Source organism: Pinus tabuliformis, chromosome 6 (genome assembly GCF_031772625.1).
Source record: "Pinus tabuliformis cultivar Carrire ecotype Pingquan chromosome 6, CPIR1, whole genome shotgun sequence".
In the NCBI taxonomy this organism is placed as follows: domain Eukaryota; kingdom Viridiplantae; phylum Streptophyta; class Pinopsida; order Pinales; family Pinaceae; genus Pinus; species Pinus tabuliformis.
Window position 1 is genome coordinate 1573530654 of NC_142292.1, and position 25338 is coordinate 1573555991.

At 36.6% G+C, this 25338-nt stretch overlaps 1 protein-coding gene across 2 annotated transcripts in view; it reads left to right on the forward strand.

Annotated features, from left to right (window-relative positions):
- The window catches only part of LOC149264800 (S-adenosyl-L-methionine-dependent methyltransferases superfamily protein), a 367999-nt gene extending 362270 nt beyond the window's left edge, over positions 1 to 5729 (forward strand). The window contains exons 14-16 of one of the 2 annotated variants that reach the window (XM_089428875.1): positions 4073 to 4263; positions 4647 to 4797; positions 4867 to 5108. In XM_089428875.1, the coding sequence (XP_089285001.1) occupies positions 4073 to 4263; positions 4647 to 4797; positions 4867 to 4902 (378 nt within the window). In that variant the 3' untranslated portion in view covers positions 4903 to 5108. Of the gene's footprint in view, positions 1 to 4072; positions 4264 to 4646; positions 4798 to 4866 lie in introns of both variants that reach the window. The other variant, XM_089428867.1, reaches the window with a different exon arrangement.
- The last annotated feature ends 19609 nt before the right edge of the window (positions 5730 to 25338 follow it).

Below are 25338 nucleotides of genomic sequence, written 5' to 3' on the forward strand. Positions count from 1 at the left end.
GGATGAGTTGTTTATTAAAGTTATTGAAGATGTAGGTGTTGAATGTTGTGTGCAAATCATCACAGATAATGCGCCTATTTGCAAAGCCACTAACTTGATTGTGGAAACTAAATATCCACAAGTATTTCAGACACCATGCTTTGTTCATTCCTTGATTTTAGCACTTAAATCTATTGCTTCAGATGTGGCATGAATTGACAATCTTATTGAGGATGCACACCATATCCGAAATTTTGTACAAAACCATACCAATGCCTTCACAATATATAAAGAGTACACACATCTATCATTGTTGAAGATTGCAGATACTCGGTTTGCTTCCTCATTCATCATGCTTAAAAGTTAAGAGGTTGAAGGAGGTGAATACCACTCTTGGGGCCATGGTTATTTCAGATCTTTAATGTTTTTGGAGAAAGACGGATCAAGTTGCTTCAAAAAAGATAAAGGACACAGTGTTAGATGATGGTTGGTGGGAGAGGCTGGATCTTACGGTAAAGATCATGAACCCTATCATTTCCTTCTTGCGGTTTGCAGACACAGACCAACCCATCTTAGGAGAGGTTTATGAGGGTTGGGATTCCATGATTGAGTTTGTGAATACCATTGTTATGGGGAATGAGTGCCCTGGATATGAGACATCAACAAAGAGCTTATGGTCCACCATACATGATATTCTTATTTCTAGGTGGGATAAGAATTGCACACCTTTGCATTGCTTAGCTCACTCTTTGAATCCCAAGTACTACAGTCAAGAGTGGCTCCGTGTTGGGACCTCACATAGATACCCTCCTGACATGGATGGAGAGATTTCACAGGGGAGGAAGATAACATTCAGAAGAATATTTTAGGATAGAGCATCTTTTCTTGAGGTGGAGGAAGGCTTTGTAGAGTTCTCCACTGGCACTAGGAGATTTGAGGGGTATGATGTACTTGGAGATATGGGGGTCAAAGATGCCTATGCTTGGTGGGCAACTCATGGGGTAGGATGCCCTATTCTACAAGAATTAGCCTTGAGGGTCCTCTCTCAAGTTACTTCATCCTCTTGTTGTGTGAGGAATTGGAGCACCTATGGGAATTTATATGGTTTGAAAAAGAGCAAGCTTGAGCAATCTAGGGCATAGACAATGGTGTATGTGCACACCAACCTTCATCTTATTTACAAGCAGAGGCAAAGGTGGTTGAAGGGAAATACAAATATGTGGGATTTGTTTCGTGATGATATGGATTTGGATGACAATGATGAGTTGGCGTTAGCGAACATGGGTCTTAATGGCCCAGTGCTAGAGCCAGTGACTTTTGATTATGAGTCTCTTGAGGGGTCATCCTCCACACCAACAAAGGCAATAGCAGATCTTGGATTGGGCATAAAGGAGGAGGATGGAATAGAGTCAGATGGCAGTGGCAGTGGTGGTGATTATGACATGGAGGAGGACATGGACTATTGATAGAGTGAGTCATGGACTCGTGGCTAGTGAGTCATGACCAGTACCACTGACAACAATGACGAGTTATGATATTCCTACTTATTTTGTATCTACTCTTTTGTATTTTCTAGTGGCATTCCCTCAATATCTATGTAATACATTTTGATTTGGATGACTTAATGGATAATTTGCATTTTATGGTTTTAATATCTAATTTCTTCCAAATTTCTAGTCAGTAGTCTCTTATGTGCTTGTAGCCTTGTGCAATTCTTAATAAGTTAATAAGTTATAACATGAAGATACAAGAATGAACATTGAACTGTGAACAATGGACCATTGAACATCATTGATGTAGTAAATTAATAAACTAGTACTATATATTTTTCAGTAACTTAATATGGAACAAGAACTATATATCAGTGTTCTCTCTCTCTCTCTCTCTCTCTCTCTATATATATATATATGTTTTTATTTTTATTTTTTCTTTTAATAAATATATATAAAACGTGTCCCTCGTGTCCTATTTTCGGGGCCATTGTGTCTCATGTCGAATACTCCTATTTACGTGTCCTCGTGTCATGTGACTTAGGTCACCATGACATTACGAAGACAATTTCTCAAGGTTAGCTTCCTACTAGTGTTGTTGCTTTCATACAATCCCACCAAGGCATCATACATCTCTTTGGCAACCTTCAACTTAGGAAGATGTGGAATCAAGTGATCTTTTATGGAACCTATCAAGATTCTCCTAGATTTGGCATTATCCTTCTTATGATTGGCTTTCTCCTCAGCTCTCTCTGGCTCTGGAGTGACTTCCTTCACATAATTCTGAATCTCATTTTGCCTCAGGATAAGGAGTATCCTGGTCTTCCAAGATCTGAAGTTAAGAGCACCATCCAACATATCTTCAACTCTGAGAGTTGGTGCCATTTTGACAAAAGATAAAAAATTTAATGAAGTTGCTGAATACCGTCTTTTAGGTTGACTTCAATTCCTGATCTTTCAACAAGGCTTTGTTACAATGTTGAAATTCTATAGCACGTGCAGTAGAATACAATTTTCACACAGTATTTTTATGCCACTGATATCATTGAGCAATTATACTTGAGAAAATATCAACAGTAAATGCAACAGAAACAATAAAGATCATAGAAACACAATCATGCACAATAGGGACAATATTTCTACCTTGGGAAAAAACCCAATGTTTCTTTGAAGAAATTATTTTTTAGCAAAGTTTACAAATCAAATATTTATCTAGAAATTTGTGCCAATATACAAGTCAAAATACCAATGAAACCTGGCCAACCTGCTGTCTGTTGAGGTCAGCCCCTTTAGCCCTTTTTAAGCCCTGTTTCACCTACAGCTGGCACTTTTCCTTTTGCTGCTCCTCAGCCCTCGTGCAGCTCTTACGGCCTTTCGGTGGCTCCTGTGTCCTTCGTCCTGCTCATGCGGACTACTTGCTTCTCACACGTGTGATGGTCCAAGACAGATAAGATGATGAAAAATAGAGAAAATGAATTGTTCTTTTCTTGGTGGTGAAAAGGAGACATCACACTTTCTATTTATACTTGTCAAATGGGGTGAAATAAACCAAGAGACAATCTCCTTCACTGGCTGGGCCAACTTGATTAGATAAAAATAAAATTTACTTAATTTTTCTAGGCCGACTTGAAAACTTCTTAGCCATACAGGAATACCTCCCAATGTTACACATTTATCAACGACGGGTACATAACCATAGACTGAATCAGCTTGGGTCCATAGAAAATGTTAAAAAATAAATAGTCCGGACTCTGACCTCTGTCCAGTGGTTCTAAGTTCTTACAAGACGCGGCCACAGTCACGAACCTAGTTATTATGTACAACTGTTGTAGGTAAATAAGTTAAAAAAATACATAAGACACATTATGCAAATATTCTTGGATGTGGAAATGCAAGAAAAATACAGGATGCATATAAATATATATAAAATTGTTATCTATACATGATACAAACTGTAATTAACAGAAATTGCACCCTATCTGAAAGGTGAACATTAGGATTAGCTATTAACTTGTGAAGATTAGAAATATAGACAGATTAGTAGTAATTGAAAATGCCAGCTGAAGATGTAAAAATCATAGTTGCAATACATGCCAAAGAGAACACACAAGAAATAAGTCACCGTGGAAGAATGCGAGAATATTCATCATAGATAAATGTGTGAGGACGAGAAAATTGTTCAAGACGTTCACTGTGGTAATGTTAGGGAATTGCAATCAGTGTTAGAATTTGTATGAAAACTGCAGACCTTTTCCTATTTCGTGTTGAGTTATCATGGACTGTGAAAGGTGAAAGGAAACATACAAATACACATTTCCAATTATCAATGCATATCTAATTATTAATACAGCGAAGTGTTAAAATCTGTAGCAAGCGTATTTTTTAAGATATATGCTTATTTGGTTCAAGGTTTGAAATCGTAACAGCAGAACATCTTAAACGATTTTTTTTTTTTTGGTTTTTTTTTTTTTTTTTGTTTCTGTTTTTTAATATATTAGTTCTTAGTGTTGAAATAATATTATTTTTGGCTTTATTTTCAAGGATATTGTGATATTTGCAGATTTAAGATTTATTGAAATTGATTCAATGCAACCCTTGTGCAGCTGCATATTGGGGATGGTGTGGAAATCGTAAAAGAAATGAGAAACATTTCAAAATCGTGCTCTATGAACGACATACCCTTGAGAGCTGAGATTCCAAGAACATTAGATACGGAGAACCAATGTGGCAAAGGGACTGGAGATAGCAAAGGAGTGCATGTTCTTATTATTGATGTAGATTCTGATGACCCCAGGTTAGTGATGATCAATTTTGTATTTGTGGTGTGTGTAAAATCATAGAAAAATGCTTCAATAGCTTATTGTTAAAATTTAAATGCTATTTTAAGAGATTATAATAAATTGATTTAATAGGGGTCTCTACCTGAACTCTCTGGTAATTGTCTGCCTTTTATATGGCTGACCCAAATATTAGGAAAGTTTCAAAATCACTTTGCTGTCTTCTAATTATTCTAGTGCTTAACCAGTTTTCTCTAATTTGGTAATAGCAATTATTGAGTTCTTATGTTTCCTTCTCGTGATTTACATGCTGCGTAATTAGAAATTTCATTATTTGGCTTCTAGTGCTTCCCATGCTACAAAGCATCTTTATACTTGCATCTTCTGATATATTATGCAGCACTGGCTTGACATGCCCACATTCAAATTTCGTTGAAGAGTCCTTTCTGAAAACTGCCAAAGAGTCTCTTGTTGCTGGAGGAATTCTCATTCTTAATTTGGTTTCACGTTCAACAGCTGTGCATGAGATGGTTATTTCAAGAATGCAAACGGTACGTCCTAAACTTTTGAATGCATATTCCATAATTTTGTGTCCTTCTGACAGATCTAAGATTTGATAGTGCAGGTATTTGAACAACTCTTTAGCCTTGAAATAGAGGAGGATGTGAATAAGATTTTGTTCGCACTTCCTAAGAAAGGCCATTTCAGCAACGATGGGCTACTAGAAGCAGTGATTAGGCTGGAGAAGCTTTTGACGAGCTCCTCTCCTTGGGGCAATGGTCCAAATATCAAAGAATATGCGAGAAAAATGAAGTGCTTGAAATAATGGGATTGAATTATTTCCATCCAAGTCATATATAAATTATTCAGTTGATTGGATGAGCTTCTGATCTGATTTTGGAAAGCATAGCAGATTGGAGGGGTATTCATGGGGTTGATCACATTCTTTAGTCCTTTTTTATTGGCTTTTCTATGGTGATTGAGTTCGTACAATGACCATGACAAGTTCATTTGTGCTCACCAAAAGGTCTCCTTTCGAGGTTGCTATTAATGGAAGGAACACGTCATTTCCTAAAGAAGCTGTTTCTTCATTCATTTAATCTGCTCAACTCTGGTTGGCAGACAATTTTGACTGCTACAGTCTCTTGCTGGTGGTTGGATATATTGTGTGAGGCCCTGTGGTAATTCTGGTATACAAGGATATGATCAATAAGTCTCATATATGCTTTACCCATTCTTTCAAATATAATGTCTCATGGGATCTGGGGCATCTCTAAACTATTCTGTTGAGAGGATTCTATGCTAATGTCAATATATAACCTTTTGGCTAGGTTGCAAATGGTTAGAATGATTTCTTAGTATCCAAATTCTTTTATATCGTTGCCAACAACAAACTTTACTTTCATAGCTAACCTTTTTGGAAACTAAGAAACTGTTGTATAATTTTAATTTACTATAGCATATATGACTGACCTTCTTTCGATGTCTTTGTAAGATCCACATGGTGCAGCTGCATATCTGATATGCCTTACTCAATGAGCTAAGGCCTTTCCATCTTTAACTCTCAAGTCGTTAACATCTTTGGGCTTTCGCTTCATGTTATCTTTCTCCATTAACAGTAATTGCATCTTTACCTACTAGGTCTGGAAATGATATCTTGTGAAGTTTTCAACAACTGCAAATAATGCCATTGCTTCCATTCATTAAATATCTCTATAGTAGTATCAATGTGGAAAAAGTCGAAGTCGGGATTAATTCGGCAAGGGTCCAAAAGTTGAAAAACTCGTCAAAGTCTGGAGTTTTTTGAAAAAGTCGGCAAAATTAAAAAAACACAAAATTATTCATTTTTTTTTTACATCTAGAGTATCCACAACATCAAATAAATGCAATTCCACATAAACATGTAAAGAAAGCTAATATATAATATGTATATTGAGTCTAATGCTACATCACATATCAAAATAGTGAATCAACTCCTAAGTTTTGAGTCCTGTCTGAGTCTCAACTCTCACGAGTCAAAATACGAACAAAAAATATAATAAATGTATATCATGAGTCATCTAAAAGTCATCAAGTAATCAGTCACTGAGATCCTCTTCCCCTTTTAATTTTTGTTTCCGCTAATTGTATTAAGAAATAAGTCATGCATTTATTCAGTAGATTGTAATCTACTTGGGTAATAAGGTGTCAGGTGGTAGGTCCAATGAAAATTAACAGTGAGTATCACAGTAGATGTGAAAATTAACGCTTGGTGACTCCAAGCTGTTTATTTTTTGAGAAAATAGTAGATGTCAGATTACTAACTTAGCCTTGGCATCTATTATTCAAAAACTCTTGGAGGTAAAATCCACTTCTGATACATAACCTTTGCCCACATTTACAAGGAGTTCACCACTAAAGAAGATTCCCTTTCAAAACGTGCTCTCATTGCAGGAATGATCTTTGTTGTCACAAGATTTCATAGGTACTTTGTCCCTGTCTGAAAAATGGGTTCTTTTTTGAGGCACTGGTTTTGTTTTTTTGGACAGGTTGTTGCTATTTGATTTTCATGACCTTCTCTTTGTTGTTTCTTCTGGAAGCATTCAACAACTGTAACAATGTTTTTGATGGTGTGGGGTTCTTTCTACGGAAGACTGTTGTATGCCTATCCTTTTGGTACTTTTGCAATCTTTTGAAAGGGCAGTGGTTGTTAGAGTCTGGATCACTGAAAACCTGGAGGCTTAGCGAATGTATACTTTGCTTTCTAACTAGAAATATGAAGTATAAAGATTTGCTTTTCCTTGGAAAACAAAAACATATCTTAACCTCAAAACTAACAGATTACGAATGAGACTGCTATGCTCGCAAGAAGTATGACAAACAATACAATGCAATAACTTGAAAATGCATGGATGGAAGCTTCAATTTACAGTTTTTTCACCTTTGCGACCTCTTTATCCGCGGCCTGGGAAGGGAAGCAGACTTTTTGGGTCGACTCTCGATTAAATCGGGAGTATAAGGAAAAAATCGAGATTTTTTCCTTTGTGAAAAAGTCGCCAAAAAGTCGGGGGATTAAATCATTTAGTTCAAAAAATCGCGTTTTTAGGATTAAATCGGGATTTTTTCTAGACTTTTTCCACACTGAGTAGTATGAGTGCCACTTCTAGCAGTAGTGGAGCCCATAGCTGTCTTATCCCAGCTCCTAGGAGCTTTGGAGGTTGTAGGAAACATTCCTTTCTTTTGGGAGCTTCGTTGGGAGCTTGGGCTTTGGCTTCATGTCTTCTTTCTCAGTCAATACTCGCGAGTAATTGCATCTTTACCTACTAGGTGTAGAGATGTTATCTTGTGACTTTTTCAACGAATGCATCTAATGCCATTGCTCCCACTCATTAAATATTTAGATAGTAGCACAAGTGCGACTCCTTGGAGTATGGGAGCCCATCCCTGTCTTCTCGCTGCTCTTAGGAACTATGGAGCTTGTGGGGAACTCCCCTTTTTTTGGGGGATCTTTTGGGTGCTCCCTCTTTTTGGGAGCTTGTAGAAACTCCCTGTTTGTCTGGTAGCTTCCAAAAGCTCGTTGAGAACCTCCTGACCATGTGGGGCTCAAAATCCCATGAAAAATATAACAAAAATCAATTGAATCATCATTGCTAGAAGCTCTCTTTGAGATGAAGGGAGGTTCTAGAAGCCCTTGACCATGTGGGGCCTGAAATTTTAAGAAAATATGCCAAGATCAAAATTTATGATTGTTGTTTCTCATGGTAAAATACAACAAAGTGAGAGACAATCAATTGAATCTATCAATCATGTTTTTTTATCAATTCTTTTTCAAAGATTACATGGTTTAAGAGGGCTTACCCCTCTTAGCTATTTAGATCTATTCACACTCAAAATATAAGTGCCAATGTGCTAAAGTGAATAAGCATAGATATTTCTACACGAGTAATTCATGTCCTAAATGCTTATAGCTAATATTACTCTTGTTGATTGATATAAATTTAAAATCATAAATAATGTCAAATTGAAATTATCAATGTTTTTAAAAGTTTGATGTTAATTGAAACTACCTAGTTCATTCACATGAGAAATAAGTGTGGTTACCATCTAAAGAATGCAGAGGCACCCTAGTACTAACCATCCTTGAGAGCAATAATAAAGTTTGAGTTGGAACAAGGGATTAAAAAAAATATTGAATCTCTTAATTTATGAAGCTATTGGTGGTTCATACATCTATAGGTATGCAAATTGCTTTAACAAACTCACACAATGGGATGGAGTTTTGGGTCAAATTTTTAAAACATACCATAACATTGAATACGATTATACATAATCATGGGCAATTTGTAAATGTTGGATTCAATGTCACACAAATCCAATATATGTATATCTAAACATGAACCATGGGGTTTTAGTAAATTTAAAAGGATTGAATGTGACCACTACTAGAGATTTAAAAGGCCAAAAAAATGTAACAACATTTCTCAACTATGTTTAATTTTAAAATTTGAAAATCTCTTCTTTTGATATTGAAATATTTATACGTTATGGGCACTTCCAACTTGTTTTTTGTAAATTTGGGCAAAGCTTCTATTTGCATAGACCATTTACACTGGTGTGCCCAATGTTGAAGAATAGAGGGAAAAATAGTGTTGTGATGATACTTGATAACAATTTGTGGAGTCTTTTTACTTTTCTTGTTAACTTCTACTTCTTCTTCTTCTTATTAGTGCTGATGTGTGTACTTCATCAAACTGCCATTGAAACAAAATAACAAGAACACAAAGTTTGGCTCTCTGCTAGGGACAAAACCTCTCCACTCTTGAGAGGAAAACCCTTTGTAAGTTTTCTCTTATTGAAGCTTCTTATTTGAACAACTGCCAAACCCTAGACCCTTGACTAGGATATCCTCCAAGCATAAGTCAAATCCTTCCTCTTTCAGCGCTATAATTTCTGGCACATGATCGTCTGTCTTTCGACACTTTTGCTCCTTAGCACTTCATCCTTTTTCTGTTGCTTATCTGAGTTAGGAAACCCTAGAACATTAGGGCTTCTTTGCTTTTCTATAGATATAACCTTCTTTTCCTTTCTTTGGATGCCTTGTGGACCTAGATGCACATCCAAATGAGGCTTCTCTTGTTGCTGTCTACAACTGTTGTCAAATCCACAAAGCTTTCCTTGCTGCACGTGTGGACAGAACCTTAAAACAATGTTCTTTTTCCTCACTTTCTTTTCCTTCCTTCTTCGTTGTAGAGAGAGGCCATGTATGGTTAGTTTGCACCCAAAACAATGATATATGATGATCTTTATTTTCTTGCTACTGTTATGGCCGCATGCATGCGTTCTTGAACCTCGCACGTGTGGTTGTAGCTCACCTGGAAACTGTGTTCTTACCCTTGCTGTTCTATCTCCTTGTTGTCATTGTAACCCTTTTCCTTGGCTTGTACTTGTCTTACTTCATCCTTTTTTGCTTACGGATTTCAGAGCTTGGTTGTACGTTGTATGAGGAGTGGACAACCTTTATAAATAGAGGCATGCCCCTCCTCTTTAGGCCGACTTGACTGTCCTCTAGGCCAACATGATAGTTACACTAAAATTCATCTTTTATCCATCATTTTGCTGCTTGGAGACTTTGTTGATGCCAGGAGAGGATTTGACTTATCTTGGAGGTGTTCCCATGCCCTTGTACATTGACATACATGATGTAACATGCCCTCAAAGGGTCTTATCATAATTACATTTTTACTTTGACTCTCTAGAAGCACTTTAAAATGTGCTTGACCTATTTTCAATGAGCAAGAAAGTCATTGACAAATAATATCAAAATAATTTATCTTTTCTTGAATAAGTACAAATATCAAAATTATATTTATGAAGACCTAGCCTACTTACATTTCCTTCAACACTCCCTCTTAACTAGGGAGGTATTTATACAATATTACAAGGTGTTTGAAAATTTTCAATTTTGACGTATTCACATAAGAGAAACCAGATTAGCAATCCATCCGTTATAGCATGATATCCATCAGCATTGTCATAGTGCAAGGCCTTGACTAACAACTCCATCTCTTTACGAGACCATGAGCTACAATGTTGTCGAGACCAATGATTTATAGACACCTTCGTCATTGTCTCTCAAGGTACATACCCACTCGGTGTTCTCCGAGTATGACCTTCTAGGACTATTCTTATCATGGGTTCCCTGCCCTCAAAGAATATCGTTCCTCTTGCCTACTCTTGCCTTGGATGCCCTACACATCCTCAAAAAGTATCAGATGCCAGACGATTACCTAATCCTCCCATTTTTTCTCCCAAGTGAAGACAAGAGTGTTATATCTATCTTGTGTCCACATTTCCATTCATGGCCTTCATCTAGGCTTATGACTTTTAGTCCTGGTCAAGTGCATGACCCATGAAATGGAAAACACAATTGTCACTCCTTTGTAATTAGGGGTGATCCAAAAAACTCCCTCTTGATCAGGGACTTGTCAGAGCTTCCTCTTAACTAGAGACTCTTTCCTTCATTAGCAACTTCTTCTTCTTGGGTCCTTCAGCGACTCGATCTCCTTTCTTTCTTGATGTCATGAAGTCTTTGTTCGAGCTTCTTTTAGGTAGGGCACCATCCATCGATCACTTTCCTTGGTTTGTCATGTCCTTGCTTCGTGGAAAGTGACTTAGGTTTTCTTGTCATCTTGGCTACTCCTTTGTCATCTTGTCCATGCTTTAGAATACTCTTCTCATGGATGCTTCATAGTACTTGCTAGGTTACATGCTTTGACCTAGTAGCCCATCATGACTTTCTCTTGATATTGCTTTAACATTGCTTTTTCTTTTGTTGGATGGCTTCTTCATCATGACATCTTTGTAGAGTAGAATCATTTATCTTCAGCTTTTGTATCTCCAAGGCCTCATAGGTGGCAAGGTTCTTTTCTTTATCAAAGTTGTCCTACATTATTTCGGGAGATATCTTCAAGGCCTTTGTCAGATAGTGATTGCACAATAATAACAATAGTGGGCTTCTATGGGGCACAATAATAACAATATGGGGTCTACATGGGCACAACAATATAATAAGGGGGTTGTACTAATGACAATAAGGGGTTACACTAGTTGTATAGGGACCTAACAAAGAGATTCTTTCATGCTTGGTCATGTTATAGAACTATACCCATGACTCAATAACATACAAATGATAACATGACTTAAACTTTGATGCATCCATACCTCATCTTGATTCTCCTTTGATCATCCTTGTTTCATTTGATTGACCTTAGTGTGGCGCTTCTTGCTTCATCATAGCTTCCTTGCATATTATCCCGTTTCTTGAATCCTCAATGAGCCTTGTGCCTTGGTTCATGAACCTTTTTTTGAAGATTCCATCATAGGATCTTAAAGATCCTTGCCTTGCAAATGTTTCCTTTCTTTTGATGAAGTAGGTATTCTAAGATTCTTATCATGATCAATTTTTTTTCACCATGTATGAGGTCCTATACTAGGTATGCTTCTTCTATATGAATATCTTGAGCTATATCTGCCATGCTCCTATATTCTAGAAGATATTTCTACTTATGCATTTTTGTTCTTATCACAAATGCTACATCTACATGAGTGTCTAGAACTCTATGTACATTATGCTGCTAGATTCTAGAGGGTGATTCTAGCCATGCAATTTAATTTATTCCTACATGCTCCTATTCCACTCAAAACTTTGAAAAAATTCTAGAAGTAAAGAGTTTGACCTAGTCATAGTAGAGATCCGAAGGATCTTCCTTCTTTTGCTTCTTTCCTTCTTTCATCTCTTGAGTTATGTGAACTTCTTCCCTCTTCCTTTTGTTATTGTTGTCCTCATTAAGCTTAGGACAATTCCTTTTGTAGTGTCCATATTCTTGGCATCCAAAACATTGGATCTTGAACATGTCTTTTTCGTTTGTTTTTCGTGGACCAAACTTGTCAAATTTAGCCTTTCTTTTGGCCATGGTAGGAAATGCTTGCTCCTTTGATCCCACATCTTCTTTTGCCTTAAGTCTGGTTTCCTCTGTCCTGCATAGAGACCACATTTCACTAAGAGTGGTTGCTTCCTTCTTGGCATAAATGCTAGATGTGAAGTTTCCCCACTCCTCAGGTAGAGCATTGAGTACAACAGTTGTCATCTCTCTCTCATACATGACTTCCCCAAGCTCTTGAAGTTGATCTCTCATTTCAAATATTTTCATGAAGCAGGGAGCTATTCCTTCCTTTGTTATCTTTATCTTGTATAATTCATTCCTAAAAGATATTACTTCTCTGGTGGTGGATACCGAGAATAGTTCTAATAGCTTATCATAAATTTCTTTTGATGTCTCAAAGTTAGAGACATAGGAAATGAGAGAGCCTTTGATTGATTATATCAGAATCGTTTGAGCTTTTGTCTCATCCTTATTGTACTTGGCTAAGGCTTGAGTCTGCTCCTTAGTAGGGATAGTGATATTCCCTTTGACGACTTTTAGTTCTGGTCAAGTGCATGACCCATGAAATGGAAAACACAATTGTCACTCCTTTGTAATTAGGGGTGATCCAAAAAACTCCCTCTTGATCAGGGACTTGTCAGAGCTTCCTCTTAACTGGAGACTCTTTCCTTCATCAACAAATTCTTCTTCTTGGGTCCTTCAGCTACTTGATCTCCTTTCTTTCTTGATGTCATGAAGTCTTTGTTCGAACTTCTTCTAGGTAGGGCACCATCCATCGATCACTTTCCTTGGTTTGTCATGTCCTTGCTTCGTGGAAAGTGACATAGGTTTTCTTGTCATCTTGGCTACTCCTTTGTCATCTTGTCCATGCTTTAGAATACTCTTCTCATGGATGCTTCATAGTACTTGCCAGGTTACATGCTTTGACCTAGTAGCCCATCATGACTTCATCCTGATATTGCTTTAACATTGGTTTTTCTTTTGTTGGATGGCTTCTTCATCATGACATCTCTATAGAGTAGAATCATTTATCTTCACCTTTTGTATCTCCAAGGCCTTCATAGGTGGCAAGGTTATTTTCTTTATCAAAGTTGTCCTACATTCTTTCGGGAGATATCTTCAAGGCCTTTGTCAGATGGTGATTGCACAATAATAACAATAGTAGGCTTCTATGGGGCACAATAATAACAATATGGGGACTACATGGGCACAACAATATAATAAGGGGTTTGTACTAATGACAATAAGGGGTTACACTAGTTGTATAGGGACCTAACAAAGAGATTCTTTCATGCTTGGTCATGTTATAGAACTATACCCATGACTCAATAATATACAAATGATAACATGACTTAAACTTTGATGCATCCATACCTCATCTTGATTCTCCTTTGATCATCCTTGCTTCATTTGATTGACCTTAGTGTGGCGCTTCTTGCTTCATCATAGCTTCCTTGCATATTATCCTGTTCTTGAATCCCCAATGAGCCCTGTGCCTTGGTTCATGAACCTTCTTTTGAATATTCCATCATAGGATCTTAAAGATCCTTGCCTTGCAAATGTTTCCTTTCTTTTGATGAAGTAGGTCTTCTAAGATTCTTATCATGATCAATTTTTTTTCACCATGTATGAGGTACTATACTAGGTATGCTTCTTCTATATGAATATCTTGAGCTATATCTGCCATGCTCCTATATTCTAGAAGATATTTCTACTTATGCATTTTTGTTCTTATCACAAATGCTACATCTACATGAGTGTCTAGAACACTATGTACATTACGCTGCTAGATTCTAGAGGGTGATTCTAGCCATGCAATTTACTTTATCCCTACATGCTCCTATTCCACTCAAAACTTTGAAAAAATTCTAGAAGTAAAGAGTTTGACCTAGTCATAGTAGAGATCCGAAGGATCTTCCTTCTTTTGCTTCTTTCCTTCTTTCATCTCTTGAGTTATGTGAACTTCTTCCCTCTCCCTTGTGTTATTGTTGTCCTCATTAAGCTTAGGACAATTCCTTTTGTAGTGTCCATATTCTTGGTATCCAAAACATTGGATCTTGAACATGTCTTTGTTGTTTGTTTTTTGTGGACCAAACTTGTCAAATTTACCCTTTCTTTTGGCCATGGTAGGAAATGCTTGCTCCTTTGATCCCACATCTTCTTCTGCCTTAAGTCTGGTTTCCTCTGTTCTGCATAGAGACCACATTTCACTAAGAGTGGTTGCTTCCTTCTTGGCATAAATGCTAGATGTGATGTTTTCCACTCCTTAGGTAGAGCATTGAGTACGACAGGTGTCATCTCTCTCTCTCGTACATGACTTCCCCAAGCTTTTGAAGTTGATCTCTCATTTCAAAGATTTTCATGAAGCAGGGAGCTATTCCTTCCTTTGTTATCTTTATCTTGTATAATTCATTCCTCAAAAGATATTACTTCTCTGGTGGTGGATACCTAGAATAGTTCTACTAGCTTATCATAAATTTATTTCGATGTCTCAAAGTTGGAGACATAGAGAATGAGAGAGCCTTTGATTGATTATATCAGAATCGTTTGAGCTCTTGTCTCATCCTTATTGTACTTGGCTAAGGCTTGAGTCTGCTCCTTAGTAGGGATAGCGATATTCCCTTTGACATGCTCTAGGAGTTCATTTTCCTTGAGAAGTAGATCAATCCTCTTCTTCCATGCAAGAAAGTTATTGGTACCTACCAATTTTTTGCTTTCGTTGCAAAAAGACATTGCTTCCTCCTTGAAGGCTTGGTGGCTTGTGTTCCTTGGATCTTGACGCTCTTCAAGTGGACTTGCTTGGTGATGAGATTTTCTTGATGACTTGTAGCTTGGTAGGTCCTGCTCCAATTTGCTCTTCTTTGTAGGTGTCGTTACGTAAGGCTCTTCTTCTAACTTTATAGACCTCGTTGGTGAATGATGGATTGTAGACCCTTCTTGTCTTTGAAGTGGTTGAGACTTCTATGCTTGATGCTTCAACTTTGTAGATGCTTCTTTTAATCAGTTTTCTTGAGTTGCCCTTTCCTTGATGTGTCACCTACCCGCTGATACCATGTTGAAGAATCTAGGGCAAAATAGTGTTGTGATGATTCTTCGTTACTTGATAATAGTTTTTGGAGTCTTTTTAATTTTCTTGTTAACTTATACTTGTTCTTCTTATTAGTGCTTATGTGTGTACTTCATCTTATCAAAACAAAATAACAAGAACACAAAGTTTGGTTCTCTGCCAGGGACAAAACCTCTCCACTCTTCAGAGGAAAACCCTTTGTAAGTTTTCTCTTATTGAAGCTTCTTATTTAAACAACTGCCAACCTCTAGACCTTTGACTAGGATATCCTCCAAGCATAAGTCAAATCCTTCCTCTTTCAACACTAATTTTTGGCACATGATCCTTTGTCTTTCGACACTTTTTCTCCTTAGCACTTCGTCCTTCTTTTGCCGCTTATTTGAGTTAGGAATCCCTAGAACATTAGGGATTCTTTACTTTTTTATAGAGATAACCTTCTTTTCCTTTCTTTGGATACCTTGTAGACCTAGATGCACATCCAAATGAGGCTTTTCCTATTGCTATCTATAACTGTTATCAAATCCGCAAAGCTTTCTTTGCTGAATGTGTGGAAAGAACCCTAAAACAATCTTCTTTTTCCTCGCTTTCTTTTCCTTCTTTGCTGGAGAGAGAGGCCTTGTAGGCCTAGTTTGCACCCAAAACAATGATATATATTGGTCTTTATTTTCCTGCTTCTATGGTTGCAGACAAGCCTTCCTGAACCTCGCATTTGTGGCTGTAGCTCACCTGGAAACTGTCTTCTTACCCTCGTTGTTCTATCTCCTTATCACACTGCCCTTGTAACCCTTTTCCTTGGCTTGTCGCCGACTTGACTGTCCTCTAGGCGAACATGACAGTTACATTAAAATTTATCTTTTATCCATCGTTTTGTTGCTTGGAGACTTCGTTGATGCTAGGAGAGAATTTGACTTATCTTGGAGGTGTTCCCATGACCTTGTACATTGACATACATGATGTAACATGCCCTCAAAGGGACTTATCATAATTACATTTTTACTTTGACTCTCTAGAAGCACTTCAAAATGTGCTTGACCTATTTTCAATGAGCAAGGAACTCATTGACAAATAATATCAAAATAATTTATCTTTTCTTGAATAAGTACAAATATAAAAAATTATATTTACGAAGACCTAGCCAAAGGATGACAACTCTGAGGGATTTTACTTAGGAGCATACAATATTGAAATGATTTTGACAAGCGCATTGTTAAAAAGGCCTGCATTTACCCACAAGTATCTCGTGAGTATTACATTTTTCTCATTTGAATAAGAGTATCCTTGCCTCCAAATTTTCATCTTCTATTGAAGGAGAATTTTGTTGTCATTGTTGCTCTGTAGAGCATAATACAATTGGCATGTTCAATTTTGTTATCATTGTTTTATTATGTTAAGCAACATAACTATTCATTGCATATAGGTGCATGGAATCTCAGAATGTTTGATCCTTGTCATGCACGAGAGAGGAGACTTTCCTTGACATTAGGAGTTTCTAGTCTTCTAGAGTAGGTGTTTAATTCCTGAGGTTCATGAGGAGTTGGCAGAAAATAACCTGGGAAGGGGTAACACCTTGTTGAGAAAAAACAATTGAAAGTGTTATGAATGTGTTGAAGTTGTTCCAAAGTGCATTTCCACATGATGTGCCAACATACAAAGTAATGTATTTCACAGGGGATAGGTGGCCTAAATATCCAACAAGGATAATGGAGCGATTTTTGAATGGTGGATTTCATTTAGAAGGGAATGCTTCTCTTAGGTGATTGCTAATACATGAAAGCATTTTTAGACCAATGGAGCTCATCTCATAAATTAGGATGTACTTTACATGATGAAGTTGCTCTTGGAGGTGTTGAAGTGATTTTCATTCAAGAGGATGCATTGATTGGATAGGGAAGAAAAGGGAATATTATATTGCAAGGGAATTTATGCTGAAAGACATAATGCCATTGGGTGCAAGTAAAAGTAAGGGGTTTGCGTTTGTTGGGGAGTTTTCCAAAAAGGTGTGTTCTAGACATACAATTAAATATATTTATGTGTCCAAGCTAACCCTTCAATGATGATTATGACTAGAGGGATTGGTGAAGTTTTTTCAATGTAAGAAATAACAATGTTAAAAGTTGTTGTTTGGGTGGGAGAGAAGGAGTGACCTTGGTGTGGGATTGAAAAGGGATGACGTTGTATTTGGGTAGTTGAGTGAACAAATTCAACGAAATGTATGACAACTTCTTACAAGTGGAGAGGGATAGAAGTATGTAACCAATTATGGTTAGCATCAAAGTCGAAATGGCCAAGCATTTCAAGGTCATCAACTTCAATGTTGTAGATTGGGTGGAGGTGAGAAAGGATTTTCATTCATCCATGTGCATGGAGTTGGGAGGGGTAGCCACAAGAGTAGATGGATCTTCTAGATGTTGATATTGTTGCTTTTCAGGTTCTCGAGGAACATGCCATGGTGTATGTGTCACTTTTTTTGTTCCCAATGCGAAATTATGTCCTCATTGGTGGAACCAATGTCACTAGGGAGTGTGCAGAAAGGGAAATATAACAATGGTTAACCCCAACAAAAAGTGGCATCACAAGGATCATTATGGGAAAGGATGGTAGCATATCATGGCAAGATGTGAACAATCATTGGAGGGAATATGCATTTCTATTGGTTTTTCTTTCGATGAGCAGAAAATGGGCAAGAGCATGCAACTTCAAAGAGAGGCAATGGTTCTAATGAAATAGGTCTATTCATGTATGCAAGAATGAAAGTTGGTGTTGAAAGTGGGTTTTATGAATAATGAGAATTCATTATAAAAATATTTATGTAACACATTCAAAAAAACAAATGTGCGACTGTAGAGTGAGGGTGGTAGTTTTTGTAACATATGGAATATTTCTTGTGCTCGATTGTCTTTTTCTGTGATGGTTTCTATAAGTGATTTCTGGACGACATTAATAGTAGGTTCTTATGGAGGCACATTTTACGAGAGGCATGATAACATTTAAAGATAGCTTTCTGATCTTGTTTTTTCTTTTGCTTCGTAGTTTGACATCTAATTTAACACAACATGGCGTGATAGAATACGATGGAAATCCACATTTTGTCTCCAAATGGAAAGTAGATCAACATTGTGGATGCTCAATCTATCATCATTGTAAGTGAGGATGTAGGTTTTTCTACCTTTATTGTCAATGAACATTGAAGATGTGGAGTTTGACTCCCACGACGTTAATATTTCATAGGGCTACATTTTTCTTTTCTTTGATAATTGCATTTCATCATTTATACATTAAGTTTACCCCGTACCATCATTAAATTATTCATATTTACAACATTATCCATCAGAATATGAAATTATATAGAAAGAACAACATCATCATCATCATCAATGCAGTGGAACATAAAGGAACAATAGAAGAAAAGCATGCACACACATAGAGATACCAAGATTGGTCCAGGACCAAGGAAGAACCCGCTATGGGGAAACCCTTGCAATCTTCTTCTTCTTAGATCGTCATCAGTTGATTCAGAAGAAGAGAGTACAATGATCCATAAATTTATCTATGTAAGAAAACAATTATGATATCCATGAAATCTATCTAATTATGCTTGAAATCAAAACCCTTATACTGATAGTTATAGTGTGTTGTCACAGACTGAAGTCAACTTTTGTATATTGTTGTCACTATGCCAAACACTACTGAATACTTCTATGATTGACTAGAAACTTCATAATAAAGAAATATTATATTTGAGTCTCGAATACAAGGAGGAGGAGTTGTGAGAGCTTCTATAGCAGATCTAGACACTCTCTTCATAACCGGATAACTGCGTCCAGAATAGATCTTGATGCTCTCAGGTGAACTGGATGAGGGCATCTTGGGTCAAATGTACACAAATATTCTTCAAGCCCTAGACACTATCAGAAGACTACTGTGCGAGCATCTATGACATCTTGGACGCTCTCAAGACCACTCTATGGGAGTGTCCAGGGACTAGTCCAGTTTGATCTGACCCTCAAGCCCTGGGTGCTCCCATAACTCAATGTCCAACATCCAAGGCTCCCTGGATGCTATCATAATCTTGTGTGCTAGTGTCCAGGGACTAAAATGTCCAGTTCTATACCAACATCCGAGGATCAGAAAACCCTAAGTAAGAGTGAACCTTACGCCTGTGATTTCGGATCCTTGTACGAATTCCTTTCGTTGAACTTGCGCGAACCAAGACAAAATAGAAGAGAAGTTGGATTGATCAAATGTGTCCAAATGAGCTTGACCTCTCTTCTATTTACAGGATTTCATGACATTCCACTTGGTGTTAAGGCCGACCTAAGCAGTTACCCATTCCATAATACATGCATGAATAAAATAATTCATAACTCAACTTCCGCTTGTCCAAATAAGGTGATCTTTAGGTTGATTTTGGTCCTCTAGAAAAGAGTAATCTAATGCAATCATCATCTTGGTCATTTGAGATTTCCAAGGTGGAATTTGACTGAAGTTTAAAAATTAACACTCCCTCTCAACTAGGGAGAATTCCACCTGCCAATATCTGTCCATCGATCAATATGCCATTCTGGAATATTCAAGTGTCATCACGTATCATCACGGATCATCTATGTCATGTAGTCATAATGCCATGTCCATCTCAAGTGAGTCATCATCACAAATTATCATCATACATCTCGATCCATCCTTTCCTTATTCTTGCTTATCTCTTGATTGTTCCTGCTCATATGTTGAACATTCTCAGATTTAGAAGAAGAATAATTTGTTACCAGAGGGGAGCTTAATCTACCACCCTTTATCCATCAGGTTGCTATTTGGAATCTCTGCTAGTGGGCTGTTAATCGGAATATCATCATCAATTATCATCGGAGAGCATATCATCAAGGATCACATCTCAACTTGGAACCACACGAGGGAGAAATAACTTCCACCCATACTGAGAAATAGGATAATGCATCATACAATGGATTACACCATCAAATCTAGAATCTCATCAGGGAGCTTACCCTCAACTCGGAATTTCATCGAGGATCTTACCCTTAACTCGGAATCTAATTTCCTACCGATCTTCTCAACAATGACTCTCAATATTCATGTAGTAGAACACCTGCATCATAATCGCCTTGGGTTGTACATGCCAAGTACATTCTCAACTCATTGGCCAAATTAGGAGTGGTATTCCCAATAAGCCCTGCTTGTGGGTATGATGCCAACTGGGGTATACTCTGTAAAGACCAGATAGGGGAGTAGCACCCTCAACCCTATGGGTAACAGATAGGGGACATGCCCTATTGTCCAGAGTTCCATCAACCTCAGGAGCCCTTCTTCCTCAATTCCTCACCCTGGGAGCTCAAACCGGGGGAAAGAGTTCACTCAGTGTCATTGATCAACACTGCTCTCATCATATTCAATTTGGGTATTTGTTTGTCTCAATAGAAACAATTTCATGTTCATACAAGACATAAATATCATTTCAGAACATAAATAATCATCATAATCATAATCATATAAATCACAAAAGGATACCATAATCATCCTCCCTCTCAAGGAGATGTCAACCACAAGCCTAAGCTTGTTTTGAATAACTACACTATCTCAATATATGCGAGTATCTTAGTCCCAACTATAAATATGGGATTTTCTGCCAATCAGATCACAATGTATCCATGTATTATTGAGATAATGCTCAAACAACTCTCTAAGGAGCTTCTTCATCTTGCCTCACAACTAGCCATGCTAGCAACATCGTACTCATTCTTAATCATACTATGGACTTCTCATCCAAGATATCATGGCAAATCTCAACTAAAGCAACATCCAAATGTGCTTATCAACAATAATCTCAGATATTGACAATACATCCATGCAGACACATATTATATGAGAAATATCTCATTCTAAAAAATAGAACACCTCATGCAGATATTTCAAAAGGATGTTTGGCGACAACTCTATGTGAGTAAAACAACTCACTCATGTATTCATTCAGGTTTTATGCACATCATATATATATAGAGATGGAAGTTCAAAATGGAACATCAATGCTTCAAACAACTTTCAGATTCCATGTGAATTTCAACAACATTTTGAATGAAAAATTAGAGTATCCAAGGATTTACATTTTCATTATTCAAAAAAAATTTCCAATGGATTTGCAATATGGAATTTCTTTCCCAAATTCCAGAAATCGATTCATCATGCCATGATACATCATTTCGGGCTTCAGAAGCCATCTCCCTATGATTTAGATCATTAGAGGCTCATCACCTGTTGTAAGTAGATCATTGGGATATAAAACCAAAACCATAATCAATATCAAAGCCATACTTTGGAACTCATCATCCTAACCTCATCTGAAAACTATCAAATATAGACATATCTAGATTGCAATGGTCTAAGCATAATGCCTTTCTAAGCCAGCATAATCAACCTCACATAAATCAATGTTGTACCATCACAAAAACAAAGTCAACTCATTAGATCACGACGAATATCAAAGTCGTCAATATCACATTATCAATACTTTTAACCAAGAGATAGGTGGGGATCATATCAAATCATGAATTCGTCATGCCAACAAGTTGTCATCAACCATGCATCATAAATATGGAATTTATCAATTCATTCCCATAATCATAATGCAAGACATTTCTATTACTAGGTGCAAATACATACACCAAGGATGAGTCATGCAAGTTTCATATTCATGTTGAATCACAACTGTCATTACCTCAACCATTGTTCTAGGAACAAGGAGGCCAACACAAAATCATTTTTCTGAATATTCACAAAAGTCATTATTCCCACATAGCATAGAAATCAGAGAAAATCAAGAATTGTCAAATTAGATCATTAGAAATTCGGCCAAGTCCAAATTTTCTATCATAAAGAGATCTATATTCAAGGCATATCTCAATCATCAATTCAAATTTATTTTCAATCATCATGAAAAAAAATATTCATCTATATCAATCATCCAAATCATGCAAACCTCTTATAGCACAAACATTGTGACATATCTATATGTATGTCTTGGTCACCTGCAAGTATAAGTTCCATCTGCGTTTTCATGTTATGACAGACATACAAGATTTTTATTACTTGAAGATCTTACAGTTATCTACAACACATTTGTGGTACGAACATCTTCGAGGTGAACCTCTTGATTTCAAGCAAGAAACTTTATTTTTATTTGATCAGCAACTTAACCCAATAAATTTAGAAATTAAATTACAGTGGAAGGACATGTCAGAAACATCTTGATTTAGAATTAAGAAAACTTCAAAAAGCTTCAGATGATGGTCAACTGTAGTAAAACCTCTAGACGCTCCCTTCAAGTTAGCATGGGAACATATTTAACTTCTTGGAAGCTATCTTGGACTTAGAATGCATGCGTCCAGGGACGAGATCTACTAGATCTGTGACTGTGTCTGGATAGAAACCCTAATTACTATATGGGCTTTAGATCTGAGGCTCTGCTAGAGATCAATAATGTCATATGCACATAAATCATACTTCAGCAACACAAAATGCAAATAGTAATATTAGTATGAGTCTTGAGAAGAGATTCTCCCTCTGACTGGGGATCTACTTCATTCATCTTCATTCATGTCATCAACCTATCTCTACTAGAGTCAAGAAACAATATATTCGTTAGATCATAAACATATATATATCATGGTTATCAACATCATGACATCAATCTTTCATCAAAGGTTTAGACTCAAAGAAATAGATAGATGCAACATCATATCTCAAAGATTATGAACACAATATCATTTTTTATTAACTTCATCAAGTTACGGTATCCAATTTAACCATATGCCATCACATCAAGGCCATAGTTAGAAAGAGATCAACTTATCAATCTTACACTTATACTTCTCACATCAAGGTTACCATGCTCTTCATGACCAATAATAACAGGTAAATAAATATTTACCAAAACAACAAGAGTGTCAATCTCTTTTTTGTGAAGGAAGGAAGATTCATGACACTTTGTGTGTCATTGAAAATAGTTGAAAAAATCTTCATAGTATTTAGATTGGATTGACATGAGGATTGATGTTGTGTCAAGAAGACATGGGTCATGGACTGTTGATTGGTGAAGCACATGATTGTGATGTTGTAGGTGTCAAGGATTCCAAGCAGTTGCATAATGATTGAAATAAATATTAGCATCAATGAATTCTTTTTCATTGTTCTAATCGAGAGTGTCCATATTTGGTGCATCTTACAACTAAAGGAAGTCATGTATGTGTGCAGATCCGTTGTGTTGCCATTCGTATCTAAACAACATAAGAAAGTCAAAGTTGAACAAACATACTTACACTGTAGGAATTAATGGAGAGAAGAATGGTTAGAAGAAAACTTGCTCCAGTAATCAAGTGTGATGGTATTTTTGTAGGAATTCTTTGAGGAAAATTATAAATATGCATGCATATATTGGGTTATTAGATGTGGTTTTTTAATGATGTTTTAAACTCTCCATTAGTAGTAATTGCTCTAATTTAAGGAACATTATCTGGCACAATCATGTGTAGGTCATGCCACTTGGTATCAGTTGCACTAAGAGTGAAGAAGAATTCCAAGCTTCCTATTTGTTTGATTATATTGGTTGAAAATGTGAAAGTGGGTTACACTTTCATGAGAATTTCCGAATTTTTTAAGATTTGTTTGTGGAGTTGCAATGTTTGACCGAAAAATTTTCCATTTTGAATAACGCCAACCGTTTAATGGAATTTTTTCCGAAGGGGAAAAAATGGACAATAAAATTGTTCGTTTGAAAAATCTTTTCAACTGAATTTTTTTTTTCGCCGAAAAGAATGTTCGGCTGAAAAACGTTTTTGATCAAAAAATTGTTTATATATATGGTGCCTATGAGTCTGTTGCAGACTTTAATCCAATTTTTCGTTCATTGTGTTTGTATCCAGTTCATTGTGTTCATTGACTTGTCAGTGCATGCAATGGAGAAATCGATTTGCGATTTGTATAGTAAGATCTATTCATGCAGTATTTGTGTATGTATCTCTGTAAGCTTGATTCATGTGTTATGATTTGAACATTGCAAGTATGAATGATATTTTTAAATTAGAATTTCTATTTTTAAATTAGAATATTTTTTAAAAATTAGAATCATTGTTTTTAAATTAGAATCACTGTTTTTAAATGAGAATCATTGTTTTTAAATTAGAATCGATCCTATGGTGGCAACCCAGACTTCGGTCCTGCGGTGGTGATAGCCCACACCTGTCGTGGTATAATTTGGTTGTGCACCAATGAATTATACTTGATTGTAATTCATTGAACTTCTATCTCTAAAACAATCGAACTTATATCTCTACACTTTGAGCAAATTTTATATTCTTAAACTTTTCTCGCACTAAAAATAAGATGACATGAGTTTATTTAAAAAGTCGACATGTAGAATATAAATTCGTAGGCATACAACCCGGTGACATGATGGAGGAAACATTTGGAATAACAAAATATATTTTACTCAGACTTAAAAATCCTAAAATCCTAACTGTTTGTATGTCCCTGTGCCTGACATAGACTTTGGTCCTTCGGTCTTGTGCCGACAACATAGATATAATTCGGTTTGTTAATAATATTTTAAAATAGATTATATTTTTGTCCTATGGTGGCATTTTAGACTTCGGTCCTATGGTGGTGATAACCCATACCTGTTTGTGGTAAATTTTTGGACCTACAATGACACTTCAACCTTTTGCACCAACGAATTATCCTTGACTGTAATTCACCAAACTTCTATCACGGAAATTATCAAACTTATATCTTTTCACTTTCAGCGAAATTTTTATGCCTATTTGTTAATTTTTCAACTAGGGTCAAATTCCACATTTGATAGCTCAAATGACCAAGATGATGTTTGCGTTAAATTTCTCTTTTCAAGAGGATCAAAATCTACCTAAAGATCACCCGATTCAGTTAAGCAGAAGTTAAGTTTTGAATTATTTTATTCATTCATTCATTATGGAATGGGTCAGTCCTAACCACTTGGGTAACCGCTTGGGTCAACTTAAACCCCAAGTAAACCCTCAAGAAAGCCTATAAAAGGAATCAAACTAAAGCTCATTTGGACACAC